The 19170-nt window shown below is 33.4% G+C and overlaps 1 protein-coding gene across 2 annotated transcripts in view; it reads right to left on the bottom strand.

Moving 5' to 3' along the window:
* Positions 1-3227: 3227 nt before the first annotated feature.
* The window catches only part of Creld (Cysteine rich with EGF like domains), a 51037-nt gene continuing 35094 nt past the window's right edge, over positions 3228-19170 (bottom strand). Inside the window, exons 4-7 of one of the 2 annotated variants that reach the window (XM_089089292.1) lie at positions 18288-18462; positions 16731-16868; positions 14076-14171; positions 3228-6312 (exon numbers count right to left, since the gene is read on the bottom strand). In XM_089089292.1, coding sequence (XP_088945418.1) covers positions 6110-6312; positions 14076-14171; positions 16731-16868; positions 18288-18462 — 612 coding nt within the window. In that variant the 3' untranslated portion in view covers positions 3228-6109. The remainder of the gene's footprint in view (positions 6313-14075; positions 14172-16730; positions 16869-18287; positions 18463-19170) is intronic. The other variant, XM_089089293.1, reaches the window with a different exon arrangement.

Here is a 19170-nt window from a genome sequence, read left to right as displayed (position 1 = left end):
AAAAAAATGTTTGTCACATAGAATCTGATTTGTGCTTTTTTTTGTTAATTAAAAATGTTCATAAATTTTGTGAGTGAATAGGAATCTCTCCTATTCAAATGTAGGGATGAGATAACTGATAGGTTATCCAAAGCCTTGGGAGCCCTTTAATTTTTACAATCATTTCTTGGATGCTTCATATAATTTCCAAATAAACTGGAAAGCTTTTAGAAACGCCAGGTCTTACACTATCATGAAAATAGAAAACTATAAGCACAAAATTTTCACAAGACTGATATAAAAAGAGCAAAAAAGTTCTTCTTTTATTAGAAAAAAACAAAAAACACAGGACTTGGGTTGTAATAATCAGCCATTAGTGAATACTAATCTATGTATTTATTGGTGTATTGGTAGCTTGATAGTTGTTACAGCAGAAGTGCTAGAGAACATAGACAATAGACATGTAAATAAGATAATAAAAATAATGATCTTGTGTAAAATTTATTTTAGCATTTGTGAAGGTATTAGCCATGGAACCATTCCAAATGACCAACAGAGGCTCCTTGAAGAGTTTTCAGTACTGAATATCCCTGCTGAATTTCTTATCTGTAAAATTTCTTTGATGAAGGAATGCTTTTATTCCATATCTTCCAACATTTCAACTTGTGTCAATCATACAGTTGGAACTATAAAATGTTTTCGCTGAGGGTGGGCGATTTTCATGGTTAAAACAGAGGAACTTTAGTGTTAAAGTGAAGCATGTGAAAGGAAGAAGACAAAATTGATGTTGAATACAAGCTCATATGGCTAGAACTAAAAGTGTGGTTTTATTATAAAGTATATTGCTTCCTTAACTCCTCTTTTGACATTATTTTGCATAGCTTCTTTATTTTCTTCTTGTAAGGTAGATTCTATGTAGCCTAAACCAGACAGTCCAATATTCTTCAAGGATATTTGCATTACAAGGGTGATAAGTTACTAATTAGCTCCTCCAAATACTGTAACTCCAGATGCGGAAACTAAATCCCCTTGTCCGACAGGAGATTTTTTCTCTGTCTTTTTTTAATCCAAGAACTTTTTGTTCTGTTTAGTGTTTTTTGTAGGTTTTTGTTCTGTCGTATATTGCTGTAAATAAATTGGCTGTAATTCTTCACGTTTTTTAGTTGTACTTTTCTAATGCTAAGTTTAGGTGCCATCTTAATCTTGCATCTTACTCTGCACTCTGTTTTATGAGATTTCTTCAGAAGAGGAGACACATTTTTATGGAGAAACGAAGTAAAATTTTGATAAAGCTTCATCTACTAAGAAGCTACTTTGTCCCATGTCCTATTAAATTTCGTCATTTGTTGGTCTTCATAACTCAGAGTAAAAGGCAACTAAGACACTTGCAGATAACAGTTAGCTGTACATATTGAACTCTAAAGTGCTTTTGGTAAAAGCACCAGCCCTACTTAAACATAAAGAGTGGAATGTTGAGGGGATAGCACTCCGTTCTTATCTAAGATTATTTAAACTAGTTTTAATTAGTTTTAAATTGCTCTTCACTTTTAGTAGAAAAGAAAAGTTTTTTATTTTATCAGCAAAGAGTCTTTATGAGAAATGTGGCTATATCCGCTTTCTAGACCACTGATGTAATGAAAGAAAGTTTAGGGTGGTTAAGTCGAGTTCTACAGATCAAGGATTATATGCTCTGAGGTGCCAAAAGTTGTTGGCAATCTAGCTGGGGCTAAAAAAAGGTGGACATCCTCAAATGGGTAGGGGAAAGGCTGTAATTAGTATATACCCTTTCTAATAAGCTTAAAAATAGAAGCCTTTCTATCAGTGTTAAAATTTTTCTATCAATGGTAATTACCAATCAGAACTAATTTGTAGTTACTGTAAGTAAGGAGTGACTTGGTTCAATAGTAACGGAAACACGAAAAACGGAATTTTGATATCAATAGACACACCAAAATAATTGGATTTTTATGCTGATTCCAAATATATAGAATCCATTAAATTTAGTGTTGCCCATCAAAAGCTAAAAGCCTTAGAAAATTTGCCTGATTTTCGAAAAAGGGGGACCCCCTAAAAAAAAATCCAAAGAATCTTAATGAAAATCGCATCATCAGATTCAGTGGATCAAAGAACCCTACTGTAGAGGTTTCAAGCTCCCATCTGCAAAAATATAGATTTTTGCATTTTTGCCAGAAGAAAGGTCATGGAATGCGTTTTTATTTATTTTTATTTCCAGCTGTGATCATATCAATCCAATAGACCTAGAATACCGGGAGAGGGCTCATTCAAACATAAATAACAATTCTAGTGAGCAATAAAAGTAATAGAGCAATAAGAAAGAGTTTGTTATGAAAAATCATTTCAAAATTCTGGTTCTCCCCAGAAAACTTGGAGTTTGATGTGCATGATTTCAAAAACAGTAAGAAATTATGTTAAAGATATCATCGATAGATCTAATGTGTCTATCCTCCTTCTTAATCTCCTAAATAAATTTAGCATCCCCCTCCCATTCCTTAAGGATTTATACGTCTTTTTTCCACCCTTATATCGAATATGCTTGTCCAGTTTGGCACCCTGGTATCTCTTGCAAAGAATCGGAAAAAATTGAATCGATCCAAAAAAGAGCCTTGCAAATAATTTTCAAAGAAGGCTAGGTGCCATACTCTGCTCCTAAGAAAAGCTAAGTTTGGAAACCCTTTTGTGCAGGAGGGATTTGTTGTGCCTTGTTGTTCTTGCATTTTTGCCAGTTTTCGTGTTTTCATATAATATTTCGACTCCGAAGTCCGAATTTGATCCTTTGTGGGCTCATGATAGTGATATTTGAAACAAATATCTTATCTTCTCATGTTAATCTTGTTAAGTTATATTAACTCATTCTAATCTTGCATGCGTTTTTATATTAATTTATCCCACCCCAATGTTAAGGTCTTCCTGAATACCCATAAAGCTTCAGTGAACACATCTACAGCTCTGCACAAAATCAACGTTTTTCCTTTTATATTATCTATCATGCGTATCCATCTATTTTGCCGCTGCATTGGAAACGGTTATGAGTGAAGCTTTGGATATATTCAGTCTGAGAGGAGAGAGCGCAGTTGTGTTGGCCTTGCAGCCGAATTGGTGCTGCAGTGAGTTGTTAGTAGTAGTAGTGTTAAACTACTTAGTTGCCATACAAATGAAAGCATTTCGTCAACTACTTTCTTCAAAAGTAGTATTCAACAAACTTTTCTCTTCCTGAATACAAAGCTAACAACATTTTAATCAAATGTATTTCCGATAATAAAAACACAAAACAGACAACACAGAACCCTAACAGTCACCCATAAATACTTTCACTCTTTCTAATTATAATAAATTTCTTCCTAAGAATGAACAATGTTATAGTTCTTCTTTCGCTCCAATATCATTTTCTATAAAAACAAGACTAGTTAAAACATTATAGTGACAGAAATTTTGTTCATCAAATTCACACGTGTGCATCAATCTTAGAGATATACGTCAAATGTACATCTCTAAGCATTGTACTATCCGCCATGACCTGAAAAACTTCATTTTAACTATTTTCCCCCAAGTTCATGTTAAGATCAAAAGCTAAATAGATTCAATTAATCATTATCGAATCCTGATTTGATATCTTTAGTTAAGTAGATGTAATAATTATAAAACAAGAAACAATTAGAAACATGTTTCTTGAAAGAATTATCATGGTAATTATTTCTTGATAAAAAGTACTCGTCTTAGAACTATGATACATCAAAAATTTCGGTAACCTCCTAACATGTTCAGAAAAACAAAACATCACTGGATAATTCAAATTCTAAACAACTTTCTAAATACTCCACACAAATATTTTTTTGCGTTTTCAAATTATCAAGCTAAATAAGGAAGGACATTTTCTTAATTTTAAAATAATCGAAAACCACATTTTTAAGATTTTCACGGAAAAAGTTTTCATTCGAGGATATATAAAAAAGATTATTTTCTAAATTACATTGTACAGCTAAAGAATATGGCTTCAAACTGATATATGATATATGAAATTATGTTTGAAAGAATTTGAAATAAGAGGGCATCCTTTTCGTCACAATGTTAAGGTGCTTCACACCTTGAACAAAGTATAAATCTACCTTTTCAAATTTGACTAATGGACAAATAAAAAAAAAAAAAAAAAAAAAAATTAAAATCCACAATTAAAAGCCCCTCTTGAAGAGGGGCTTCTAATTTTTTGCATCATTTTGGAAAAAAAAACCCACAAAATCCGTTTGTTTTGAGCATGGAAAACTTCCTTTGAAAAAAGTGTGCAGTGGAGATATGTGACACACTAATTGAAAAAGCATTGATTTTTTCATTAATCACTCATAAAATATACTCTAATAAAAAACGTATGTAGAAAACAGAAACAAACAATTTGAGCATCATTTCCTAACTGTGCCGACTACAAAAATGGTAGTGAAATTAAATGAAAAGGTTATTGGGAAAGGGTGTTATTCGTTACAGACAACATTCAATAATAATAAAAAAATGAAAAATTTCATTTTTGCTAAATTTTTTAAATGATCAAATAAAAATTTAAATCATTGACGAAACAATATAAAAATACTCCTAAAAACCCACATAACCTCGGTTAAACCTCAGCATTTCCGTGCAAAAACGAAAATTTCACCCTTTCACATGATATTTGTTCGGCATTTGGAATAATTTCACTCATCCTGACGGTACGCCAGCTTCAAGTGAAATATTTCAACAGAGCAATCAGTTTAGTAACTGGGAAAATTAACTGTAGAGCACGCCGACTGACGAAAAACACAAAACAAACTAAAAAAAACTGAAAACCCAGACCAAAACAAATAACCATGGTTTTGTAATATAAGTAGATTTCTTTTTTTCTTTTATATTAATATGTGCAGAAAATATGAATCAGTTAACACCGTGTTACGGTGTTAACTGATTACGGTGTAACGTGTAACACCGTGTTACTGACAACAAAAGTAATTCGTAAAATGAGTACTTTTTTATTTGTAACCGGAACTTAATTTGATTCTCATTATTCAGGTAGTTTCTATTTATTTCAGATTTTTCTAGGAAGTTTTCATAGAAAAACTTGAAACTTTAGTTTTAATTAAAATTTCAAAAAAAAAAATCAAGTTTTAATTAAGTTTTCTAAGAAATTTTAGTTTTTCTGGGAAGATTTTTCTACAGCTTCCTAGACCAGCGGGAGTATATATAGAGGTGAGGAGTGGGGGGGGGGGAAGTGAGTACCCTCTGAAAAAATCATTGCCCATCTAACCTGCCTGCTAGTCTTTGTTTTTAACACAAGAAATATATCTGCTTTTTGACAATTGTGTATTGCATAAAACCCAGGTTATGAGGGAAAATACAGAGAAACCCACACGATTGTTAGTGCCTAAATCATACAGCTAACACTACTCTAACAACTATTCCTTTAAACTGACTAAAACCAAAATTTCTGAAAAAATTGTATTCCACAAAAGCGGTTATTTATTTTCTACTTTCATCTCAATATCACATTTACATTTTAGCTTTCTGCGCTTAAAAGATCCAATAAATTTGTTTTGTATGAAGTTTGTTGTTTTTATTGTATAGTTTCCTTTCTGCAATGTGAGCAGTTTTGTCTCGGAATGAATACACAGCAGCATTATAGATAGCTAAAAGATACCATTATATAGCCACTATATAGATACCACTTATAGATATCACTCTATTTCCCTTTTAATATTCTATTCAAATATACCAATCACTACCAATACAAATTGCTTCCCAACTCCCCTATTGATGCCAGATATAGCCTTAGCTATATAAAAAACTTTGCTAATTTTGTTAGTTTATATTATTTTTTTTTGCTTATTTGTCATCAACAATTGATTCATAATACCAACTTGAAAAAAGAAAGAAAATTAACAAAGTTTGTTATGCAGCCTAAGGGAGCAGCACTTTGTCACTGGAGTAGATCTATACGTTCAACTTAAAATTAAAAACTCTAAGGCTATCATTTAAAAAAGAATAATGTTCAGGAGCAGAACAATAAGCAGCAGGACTACTTTCAAGTCTCGTTTCAACATTAGGAAATTTCAAATACCACTAGTGTCCTGGCCACTTGCATAAAAAAGGTTACTTAAAATTGGGGAATAAGTTCACCACCACTCTGCGTGCTAATAATATATTCAGAAGCGGAAATATAAGCAGCAACACAAATGCCAAGGACTCCAGCCACCAAAGTATTCTTTTGCAAGATAATGCAAGTAGCAACACACAGTCCAAAGTAGGTGAGATATCGCGTTAAATTGGCGTAGAAATTTTTGTTCCTTGCTCTTGTTTCTAAGAAAAATAAATTACTTTAATGTGAAATTCAGGCTTTACATACAACATAATTGCTTTATAGACACAAAACATGTTCAAAATTAAAGCTTTAGAGATCTTGATTGAAAATTGCACTATTTTTATCGAAAAACATCCATCCTAGATAAGAAAAATACTAAAAGCCTACACAAAATTTTTCGCAGAATCCCCCCCCAAGAAAAAAAAAGTGGAATTAATCCAAATAATTATATATGTCAGTACAGATCAAATTTACATACATATCACCATTTTTGCTTCCTTTTCTCAAGAATTAACATAATTCGATATTTGCCTCTCAACTGAAATTATGTTTACCTATATTTCACTGATGTACTTCCCTATCTGCCATAGTGTTCCTCAGTTTGGGGAAACACCAGCTAATTGCTCTTGTGCTCTCTTCAGTCTTTTCGAAATAGAGCAACCGAAGCATTGGGAGGGGAAGATTTCAATGCCCCAGGCCCCTAGTCCTTCGTGCGTGCATATGGCCACCCTAGTTGACGTGGAATGGTCGGCAAATACACATGCACAATTAACCCTTCCCGGTATGTACTGACAATTTTTATTGAAATTAGTCTTAGTAATTCGAATTGTTGATTAATAGAACCCCTCCTAAGAAAAATTGGAATTACTCTAAATAATAATATCCATCAGTACAGATTAAGTTTAAAAATCAGGACACCTTGTTTTTTAATCTTTTTCCTCGGCCTTTTAGGAATAGGACAACTGAAGCAACAATCTACGGCTAGTTTACACAGTATTTCAGAAAACGTAGCCGCCATCTATCCAGTCTCTCTTTACCCTGCTTGCAACACACGAGCACTAAACGTTCTTCAGCTGTCACACAAATCCCCCCCCCCCTTTTTTGGTCGATTTTACTTTAAAATTCCATTCCAATTGATATCTCTCCCTCCAGGTCTTCGCTTTCTATGTTTCTGATATCTTATTTAGCGTGTTTTTCTTTTATTAGTGCCTTTTACTGTATTCTAATTTTTTTTTGCACTTTAATTATTGTTAAGCCTCCAACAAGCTAAACTTCTTGGGCCTAACCACCTTTAGCAGTGCTTCTAAAGAATTTTCACTATGAATAAAATGATTGATTGATTGATTCAGTAAAACTTGCTGATATGATTTTTGGAATGCCGTGTTAGTAACTATACAGGTGGAAAATGTAAAGTGGTAATACTAAAAAAAGTCAAATGCAACATATAACTTACGTTTTATCAAGTTATTTTCAACTTCACGCAAATTTGCATTGAAAATTTTTTGATGAAGAAGAAGATGAAAACCATCGGTAAAAAACCGCTTTATTCGTTACTTACATCGCTTCTCAAAATTATTTTTAACACCCATTCAAAAAAAAAAAAAAAATTATTTTTTATCGACATTCCCCCGTAAATTTCCAGATCCAAAGACCAAAAGGCAATCAGAACGGCCGAAACACTCCTCGGCTTCGACTACCAGTGATTTCCGACAATTGGACACTGCGAAAGAATGCAGTTAGATACAATGTGCCCCCCCCCCCTAGATGCCTTTTTTGGGAGGGAATTTTCATTGCAGAAATAAAAAAAAAGGCAAATTGCCCCCCCCCTCATTCCCTGTCACTAAACTTTGAAAAATACATCCCACTAGACTTTGAAAAATACACCCCCCCCCCCCTATTTTCGCAAATGTCTCTAACTGATTTCTAACTATTGGGTGCGGTGAAAAAATGTGTGCGGTGAAAAAATGCGGTGTGTGCGGTGAAGTTTGCCAGTGCTGTTTGTTTTCAAAATATTCTTCGTTGAAACTGATTATTACAACCATCTATGCATTAAATTCATGATAGGGTGTATGCTATAGACCATGTGCTGAAGGAGAAAATAAATGGGTCAAACTCAACTACGGTGTTTCAAAAGGCGTTTTGTAACAAGACAGAGGTTTTACAGGAAACCAACAAATAAATCAATGAGTTCCAAGTTCTTGACTGCTATAACACTTTTTCTTCTTTTATGTTTTTTTTACATCATTTATAGAGGACTGGAAGGGGCAGGGTTGCCATCCCTAGTTTTTTGTCAGCAATTTTACCAATTTTTTCTCTCTCTAACGATTTTTTTTTTAGTTTTCTTGCATTCTGTTGCTATCTTATTGGAACAAAAGAAACTAAGAGTTCATTTATGAAGATATTAATAAAAAACTTTCGTTTAAATATGAATAAAAATTACTTTATTAAAGTTTGTTTTTAAAGAAAAGGTTTTGCGTTTTTTTTTGTGCTGGTTCAAAATTTGACATACATACAACAAGTAAAAGAGCAGGCTATTTGGCTCCCTTTTATAACATACACTTAAGGACGTCAAAAACAAGTAAAAGAGCGGACTATTTGGCTCCCTTTTATAACATACACTTAAGGACGTCAAAAACAAGTAAAAGAGCGGACTATTTGGTTCCCCTTTATGACATACACTTCACACACGTCACAAACACTAACCAATGCAATTAAAGCATACTTTTTAAAATGAAAGTGTATGACAGTAATATCACAAAACGAAAAAAAAACCGCAAAGACGAAAAAACAAGGATAAATCTTACCCGGGAAACGACTGGCTTTTAAAAATGCTCTACATAAATTGAAAGATTGAATTAATTCAGTATTGTATTTTTATCCAGTTACCCTTTCACCGTTACTTCGAGAGGGTCTTACTATTTTAGTTTTTGTTTTAAGGTTTGGTTTTTTATATTATCTTTGGATTTTTATCGGTATTTTTATTATTATACTGCACGGAGAACGGTCAAGCGGAGTTTTGACCGAAATATTTGCATTGTAATCTGCGTTTTTTTTCACTAGCTGTTTTTATCCTCGTTTTCTCTTCTTTACGTTTTTTTTATCGTTTTGTCACAATTAGCCAGTTTGGTCTCAGAAGTTATTTACGAAAATAATATATCTGTTTCTCTTCAGTAGAACTTCTTCTAAACACTTTGGTTTTTACGAGTTAGCTTTATGTGAGGTTTAAAAGCACAAAAAAGAATTAGCTTCTTTAACAGGATTGTGTTTTTCCGTCTTTAGGACAAAAGATCTGGTTGTTTTTTTCCTTTATGCAATAGTACTTCTCCGCACGGGTTATGATCAAACAAGATCCAAAATTTCAATTTAAAACCAATTACGTTCATAAAAATAGAGCTTGACCCTTGACCCCTTCTGAGACAATCCCTTCAAGAAGAATTATAACATTTTTCTTTGTACATAGTGGTTTTAAACATTTATTTCGGGGTTCTCAGACATACTGAACTTAGTAGAAAGCGAATAATTGTTTCTTATTGTTTTAAAATGATGATTACAAGTTAATTTTTGTCTTTCCACTTTTTCAAAATTCTTCATATAAAATAAACAAAATATCCGACTAGTCTCTTTTTTTTATGGGATAGTGGTGCTGCCTCAGTTTTGTATTTGTTCACATTTTTTGCCCCCCCCCTTTTTTTTAGCGTACCTTTTAGCTGTTTTTATACGCGTTTTTTCTTCACTTCAGCTTGACCAGATTTATCCTTTTTAACTTTTTAATTGACATTTCCCAGTTTAATTATTGACTAACGAATGTTTATTCATTCTGATTTTTTTTTTCGTTCTGCCCCTCTTCGGCAGTTTTCCAATTTTTTTTTTATGATATTTTTGACTACGAAATTAAAATTTGACACTTTGGGGCTTGTGATAGTGCTTTTTTGAAACAAATGCCTTATCTAGACAGAACATGCGTTTCATTTGGTCTTGATCTACCAAGAAAAATTATAACATTTTTCTTTGTTGATAGTGGTTTTCAACGTCTTTATGGGGGTTCTCCGACCTACTAGTAGAAAGTGCGACTTTGTTTCTTCTTGATACAAAACGGTGATTACAGACAGCCTTTGTCTATCTATTTCTTCACAATGGTTCATGTGAAACAGACGGAACAGATGTATCATTTTTATATTAACTATATTCGGCCAGCGGGCTTATAGTTTCAAACTCATGTTTCAGAATACAAACTTAATTGGGGGAAATGTTTTCTGTCACCATAATAAAGCCATGTTCTGCCAAAAGTCGAATTACGCTTTGGCAGCTGGATTTCACACAGAAAATATGTCCTTATTTGGGTGAATATTCGGTCGAATTCTGTCCCAGGTCAGTAAAGAATTCATTTATTCTGCCAACAAAATTGCGTTTAAAATAAACCCAAGCTTCCTGTTTATGCCCTGTCAAAAAGTCATGTAGGTATTCTTTTTTATTCACGTACATAAAGGAGTTTTTTTTCGAGAAATTTTTTAGGAAAACTATGGAAAATTCACATTCAGCCAAATAACAGCCGGAATTCAGAATATGCCATTCAGCAATCCCAAAAAATGTGATATTTAGCAACCGGAACAACAGCCCAAATTCACAATATGCCATTTAGCAACCCCAATAACAATGTGATATTTAGCAACCGGTATAACAGCCGGAACTCACAATACGACATTTAGCAACCCCAATAACAATATGATATTTAACAACCGGAATAAGATCAGGAATTCACAATATGCCATTTAGCGACCCAAATAACAATGTGATATTTAGCAACTGGAATAACAGCCCGAATTCACAATATGCCATTTAGCAACCCTAAAAACAATGTGATATTTAGCAACCGGAATAACAGCCCGAATTCACAACACGCCATTTAGCAACCCCAATAACAATGTGATATTTAACAACCGGAGTAAGATCAAGAATTCACAATATGCCACTTAACAACCCCAATAATAATATGATGTTTAGCAACCGGAATAATAGACGGAACTCACAATAACAATGTGATATTTAGCAACCGGAATAACAGCCGGAATTCACAAGATGCCATTTAGCAGCCCCAAGAACAATGTGATATTTAGCAACTGGAATAACAGTCGGAATTTACAATATGGCATTTAGCAACCCCAATAACAATGTGATATTTAGCAACCGGAATAACAGCCGGAATTTACAATATGCCATTTAGCAACCCCAATAACAATGTGATATTTAGCAACCGGAATAACAGCCCGAATTCAAAATACGCCATTTAACAACCCCAATAACAATGGGATATTTAAAAACCAGAATAACAGCCCGAATTCAAAATATGCCACTTATAGCAATGTGGTATTTAGCAACCGGAATAACAGCCGGAATTCACAATACGCCATTTAGCAACACCAATAACAATGTGATATTTAGCAACCAGAATAACAGCCCGAATTCAAAATACGCCATTTAACAACCCCAATAACAATGTGATATTTAAAAACCAGAATAAAAGTCCGAATTCAAAATATGCCACTTACCAACCCCAATAGCAATGTGGTATTTAGCAACCGGAATAACAGCCGGAATTCACAATACGCCATTTAGCAACACCAATAACAATGTGATATTTAGCAACCAGAATAACAGCCCGAATTCAAAATACGCCATTTAACAACCCCAATAACAATGTGATATTTAAAAACCAGAATAAAAGTCCGAATTCAAAACATGCCACTTACCAACCCCAATAGCAATGTGGTATTTAGCAACCGGAATAACAGCCAGAATTCACAATACGCCATTTAGCAACCCCAATAACAATGGGATATTTAGCAACCGGAATACCAGCCGGAATTCAAAATACGCCATTTAGCAACCCCAATAACAATGTGATATTTAGCAACCGGAATAACAGCCCGAATTCAAAATACGCCATTTAACAACCCCAATTACAATGAGATATTTAAAAACCAGAATAACAGCCCGAATTCAAAATATGCCACTTACCAACCCAAATACCAATGTGTTATTTAGCAACCGGAATAACAGCCAGAATTCACAATACGCCATTTAGCAACCCCAATAACAATGTGATATTTAGCAACCGGAATAACAGCCCGAATTCAAAATACGCCATTTAACAACCCCAATAACAATGTGATATTTAAAAACCAGAATAACAGCCCGAATTCAAAATATGCCACTTACCAACCCCAATAGCAATGTGGTATTTAGCAACCGGAATAACAGCCGGAATTCACATTACGCCATTTAGCAACCCCAATAACAATGTGATATTTAGCAACCGGAATACCAGCCGGAATTCACAACACGCCATTTAGCAACCCCAATAACAATGTGATATTTAACAACCGGAGTAAGATCAAGAATTCACAATATGCCACTTAACAACCCCAATAATAATATGATGTTTAGCAACCGGAATAATAGACAGAACTCGCAATAACAATGTGATATTTAGCAACCGGAATAACAGCCGGAATGCACAATATGCCATTTAGCAGCCCCAAGAACAATGTGATATTTAGCAACTGGAATAACAGTCGGAATTTACAATATGGCATTTAGCAACCCCAATAACAATGTGATATTTAGCAACCGGAATAACAGCCGGAATTTACAATATGCCATTTAGCAACCCCAATAACAATGTGATATTTAGCAACCGGAATAACAGCCCGAATTCAAAATACGCCATTTAACAACCCCAATAACAATGTGATATTTAAAAACCAGAATAACAGCCCGAATTCAAAATATGCCACTTACCAACCCCAATAGCAATGTGGTATTTAGCAACCGGAATAACAGCCGGAATTCACAATACGCCATTTAGCAACCCCAATAACAATGTGATATTTAGCAACCGGAATAACAGACCGAATTCAAAATACGCCATTTAACAACCCCAATAACAATGTGATATTTAAAAACCAGAATAACAGCCCGAATTCAAAATATGCCACTTACCAACCCAAATAGCAATGTGGTATTTAGCAACCGGAATAACAGCCGGAATTCACAATACGCCATTTAGCAACCCCAATAACAATGTGATATTTAGCAACCGGAATAACAGCCCGAATTCAAAATACGCCATTTAACAACCCCAATAACAATGTGATATGTAAAACCAGAATAACAGCCCGAATTCAAAATATGCCACTTACCAACCCCAATAGCAATGTGGTATTTAGCAACCGGAATAACAGCCGGAGTTCAGAATACGCCATTTAGCAACCCCAATAACAATGTGATATTTAGCAACCGGAATAACAGCCCGAATTCAAAATACGCCATTTAACAACCCCAATAACAATGTGATATTTAAAAACCAGAATAACAGCCCGAATTCAAAATATGCCACTTACCAACCCCAATAGCAACGTGGTATTTAGCAACCGGAATAACAGCAGGAATTCACAATACGCCATTTAGCAACCCCAATAACAATATGATATTTAACAACCCCAATAACAATGTGATATTTAGCAATCGGCAAAACAGTCCGAATTCAAAATACGCCATTTAACAACCCCAATAACAATGTGATATTTAAAAACCAGAATAACAGCCCGAATTCAAAATATACCACTTACCAACCCCAATAGCAATGTGGTATTTAGCAACCGGAATTCACAATGCCAAATTTAGCAGCAGAAATTCACATTGCGACATCTAAAAACCGGTATATCAGCCGGAATTCCCATTGTCAAATTTAGCAACCGGAAAAGAGCCAGAATTCACAATGTGTCATTTAACGCTTGCTCGTTTTAGCAACAAAAAATTTACCACATTCAGTCAGAAAATAGCTCAAGTTTCCCAAGTGTGTGTGTTTTCCGAATAGTTGTGGAATGAGAACATAAATCCAAACTTAAACAAGCAAACACGCCCTACTAGCCAAAAGCAATCCAAAGTAACCATTATCAACACGCCATCTAAGAAGTATTACCAATGCATATGTCTCCTTTCTTTTCAAATCCTTCAGCACATTCTTTGCACATATCTGGACCATCTCCGTCACAACCTTTACAGACTTTGTCGCAAGCTGAAAAAATATTTATATGCATAAATATATATATATATATATATATTTGGAACATTCAGAATAACGATTCAAGGTTTTATTTAGTCTTAGTCATTTTAATACAAGAGTCAACAATTAATAATAATAATATAATGCAAAACAAATAGGCCACAGGGCCTCTACGAGGATGCTTACCCTTAATTTTGTGATAGTATAATGGATGTTATCCTCCAACCTGAAGGTTGGAGGATATGCTGGCTACCAGTCAATGTAAAAACGACCTTGCAATCGATATGTCAAGGCCCTTTGTGCCGTCAATGGCTCTGGAGGATCCCCACAAACTCAATAGCATACCACTGAACTCTCATACATCCCTTTTAGCTTTATGTCAAAAATGGAAAGAGAAATTCAGAAACTTCCGTTTACTGACGCAGTAGCTGAACAGTGGAATAGCCTACCCTCTTCGGCTGCTGAAGGAGGGGTTGGTGTTGAGTCACTTAAGCGCCGTCTAGTGGATACCCAATTTTATTTATATCATTTTAATTCACCATCAAATAATTACAATTCATTTCATTAGCTTTGTTATATGTAAAATATCACAGATTATACAATATTTACATTTTTATTAGAAACAAAAAAAAAAAGAAAAAAGGAGAACGCTCAAAATAATCACAACTATACATAGGCAAAAGTTTGTTAACTACATATGGCTTTCTGGAGGAGAGGGAGAGGAGGGGGGAAATTGTATAGAATTGCCCAAAAAGTGCTTATACTAAATAAATTCTTTTTTGAGAAGGAAGGACAAATTTTAGAACAACAATAATACAAATGCTAAAAAAAGAAATGGTCCATAAAAAAGCGATATCAGAAGTTGAAGAAAATGCATAATATTCGACATGGAAGAAAAATACAGAAGATGTAACTGAAAACATTAATATTTAATTGAAAATAATGAACATATTAGTTTTTTTTTAATAGAAAAAATTAGTTCAAATACAATTTGATATCTTTCAATTCAAGTAAATAAGCTAATTATGTTACTTTTCGGAAGACGAATTAAAATTTGGGATTATATTAAAAAAAGAACAGGAAAGCCAAAAACCGAAATAATTATTTTTGGGTTTTTGATTGTTATTAACCAGCTATATTTGGTACATAAATTTTTGTCTTGTCTTCAAAAAAAGAGAAACACAATTTCAGCATCAAAACTGCAACAATTCCTGCATTAGAGTAACGCATTTTCGAAGACACATTAGCAAAGAAATCACATTAATATAGCTGATTAGAGCTAGCTGGATTGTGTCAATTTCATCGTCCCGTGGATTTTAAGCTCTTAACCTTTGATTTAACTATAGGTTTCTTAAACAGTTCAGAGAAACAAAAGAAAATAGTAAAAATAAACAAAATATAAAATAAAACAAATCAGAGGCAAATATAAAATAAATATAAAACAAAATCAGAGGCAACTCTCTAAGGTGCCTAAGTGAAGAGCTCATTGAGTAAAAACTCAAATAGCAAATGCCTAAAATAATAAAAAATAAGGTACTTGTTGGTTATTCAAAACACAATCAAGAAAAATTGATAATACTAAAAAAAACTCAATCAAGAAATAAAGCTGAATCAAAGAAAATCAATAAGAAACGTTTAAGAATTAAATTATGTTTAATTTAATTAAGAATTTAATTATGGACAAAAGGTGAGTTCTTCCTCGTGTTTTGACGACACTGCTGATTTGTACCGTTTTTCAAATATGCATAAAACAAAGAAAGAGAAAGGTTTTACATGATTGTGCATCAGGTTTATAGGACAGCTTATACTTATAGGTGAAGAATAATAATACTATTATCTGTCTACATTTCCAATTTTCAATGCTTTATGACATTGCCATGTGGCTTTTTTTTTATGATAAATGTCATATCATACATCTTACAGGAGTCAGTAATTTTTCTTCTATTATTAACAAGCCGCTTTCTGTGTAATTTTCTTTTTTAAGCGTCAAAGATACAGCAAAACAATTTTGATACGAAAAGCTATATTTTCTAACTATTTATACAAGCGGGAGCATATATAACACATTTAGAAAAAGTATTGGACACTTTGAATTATTTTGAAAACGAAAAAAGATGGGGGAAGTGGATTAAAGCAACCGGTAAAACGTAATGAGTTCAAGAATTAATTAATTAATTTGAACTTTTTCACATCAAAAATTATCGATTTAAGGCAAAATCACCTGTTGCAAGAAAATACCTTGAATTTTCTTTTTATAACACTCGTTTGTAGAACAAGTTTTATTTTCGACTATTATTGATCAACTATTTATTATTATTTTCGTATTATATATTTACTATTTATATTTTATAGTTATATTCGATAAATGTTATGTTTATTATTATTTTCGTATTATATTATTATTTTATATATTAGTATTTTCGACTATTATTGTTATTACAAGTTTTATTTTCGACTATTATTAAGTTAAAAGTCAATGAAGCACTTTGACGCTAAAATCTAAAAAATAAAAAAATGGACTTATTCAAGTCGGCCCAATTATTTATATCACAGAATTCCAATTTCTCTTACCTGCACACGTGTAATTACCCTCTGTATTGACACAGAAGGTAGAATTTTTGTCACACTTGTCTATGGCATTTAAACACTCATCAATATCATAGCATCGTCCTTCATTTTGAATCCATCCTTCGTTACATGATTCACAGCCTGGAACAAATCCAACATGACTTCCTTATTTATAAAATTATGTCACAAAACTTGGACAATTTCTACATCATTAATTCATAAGAGGGGGTTGCCAAATAGACGATTTTGATAACTTTTTGCCACCAGAATTTAAAAGTGGCAAATGAACGAGAGGCCCACGTCTTCTTTCTCGGTATTTAGAAAATGGACACACTATACCACTTTAGATATGATGGCGCCGTGCTACGAAAACTTAGGGCATGATATGGCTCAAGTGAACCATTTACATAGTTTTACAGCCTTGACTTGTCGCTATTGCGTGTAAACCAGAATTGCCCATCAGTCTCAGAACATTTATTATTATTGTTAAAATGTGCTTTAAAATGTCCACTGTTTACACCACTGCGTTTTCAAGCAAAACATGTGTTTCTTCGTTTACGTCAGCTTGTCACAAGCTCACGCGTCGAGCTAGTTCACTAGTGTTGTTAAAATATTTTTACAGAATCATTGAAAAAATTAAGGTTGTTTTGAATTTAAAAAGCAAAAATATAATTTGTAGAAAAAAGAATTTTATAGGATACACCTTCCTGTTATAGAATGCAAAAAAATCACTTCAGACCAAATATTCTTTATCCTGCGGTAGCGTTGTGGATTGATCTCTTCTTAGCAATACACAGTCCTGGGTTCAATCCCAGCAAGGTTGGACCACATGCTTACTAATTTAAAATTAAATAAATAGAAAAAAAAACAAGTTTTGCGGTTGAAAGTAAGGAGCAATATTAAAACTTAAAAACAACAGAAATTATTCTGTACGCTCTATACTAAAATCTCGAAGTTCTTTAAGAATACTTCTTATTCAAATTCAATGAACCTTGTGTTTAAGCACCCTTTCTTAAAGAATTGGACAAAAAGGCAAACTTTAGCGTAAAGAGCGAGGGTTGTGGAAGGGACAGCCCCCCTCATATATGAAGTAATTTCTATTCTTTTTGTTTTTAATGTTGCTTTTTACTTTCGGCTAAAAAAAAAACTTTTTAAATTTAATTTCTGACCGTTTTTCAGATCATATCAGGCAATCCCCTTTCTTTCTTCCCCCAAGTACAAATTTTCCCTGGGACACTCAATAAACTCAGTCTTCCTCATTTTACCGAAAATTAGATCTACTGATGCTATAGCCTCAAGTAAAAATGTATCGTCTGCAATCAGGATTATACCAGCCTTAAACAATTAATATTCAGCCCAGTTGATAAAAATTAAAAATACATGAGGGTATAGATCCCTGTGGTACTCCGCAGGTTACCCCCTAGCTACGAAAGTTAAAGACCCATTAGTTACGAGAAGACCCAAGTTTTCTTTAAATCCAAGAGTAAAGCAGCCAAAGTTGTAACCGCTTCTTCTGCTGTATTTACCCAGGCAACAAGTAACTACCAGCCTTCAATTTACCTTCGGGTCCTGCTTTCGAACAACCTCCGGAACAAGATTTATGACAGGGGGTACAAAGGACCAGCCTTTCATCTTGGTATGACGGAAAATAATTAACGACACATTGATTGCAAAGCTCTCCTGTGTAGCCTTTATGACAGATACATTTTCCGTTTCCCTTTCGTGTTCCATTTCCCTGGAAAATTAAGCAAAATTTAATTAATTTTTTTTTGCAATTAGTTCCATCCAAAATAGACTTCAACAACAGCTTGAGATTTGGCACCCATCCAGTTGTTGTGAACTTCTAGCACACTTTAAATCACGTCAAAGCCCTTTTGATATATGTCGAAGGAAACAAAATTTCTTTTGAGTCAGCTTAGACATAGCTTAACTGATCATTTTCCTAAATTCGCACGCCAAAACTAAAACATTACTTTTTTTGCTTGTGATTTACTTGACCCACACATAACAGTACTGCTTAGATGTTTAATCTCACTAATATTTGACCAAATCTAGGATTCAGAAATACATTATTATGACAAAATTGTCTAAAGATCGTTTTAGCTATTCGTTTGAACGACTGCGTATTAGACAAAAACGTGTTCGAAAACACTTACTAGCGGTAAGTAAGTGAAACTATTTATTTATTTTTTTCAATGAAAATAATAAATTATGAAAAAAATAATAGAAAGCAAAAGGGCTAGAACAAAATTTGAGCTCATAATTGGGCTTTAAGGGCTCAAAACCCCTATGACTTCCCAAGGCTAGAACATAATTTACACTCTACTGAAAAGAATACAAATGAATGTCTATTGTCAGTTTAATGTACATATGCTGATATTTATTAATTAAAAAGTTAATAATATTTGATTTATTAAAGTTATAAAAGTGAAAACATTTAATT

The sequence above is a fragment of the Artemia sp. Qi Xiang Cuo genome, chromosome 5 (assembly GCF_049724085.1).
Source record: "Artemia sp. Qi Xiang Cuo chromosome 5, ASM4972408v1, whole genome shotgun sequence".
NCBI classification, from domain to species: Eukaryota; Metazoa; Arthropoda; class Branchiopoda; order Anostraca; family Artemiidae; genus Artemia; species Artemia sp. Qi Xiang Cuo.
Note: the sequence above shows the minus strand (reverse complement) of the source record. Positions and strands in the feature narration are given on the sequence as shown.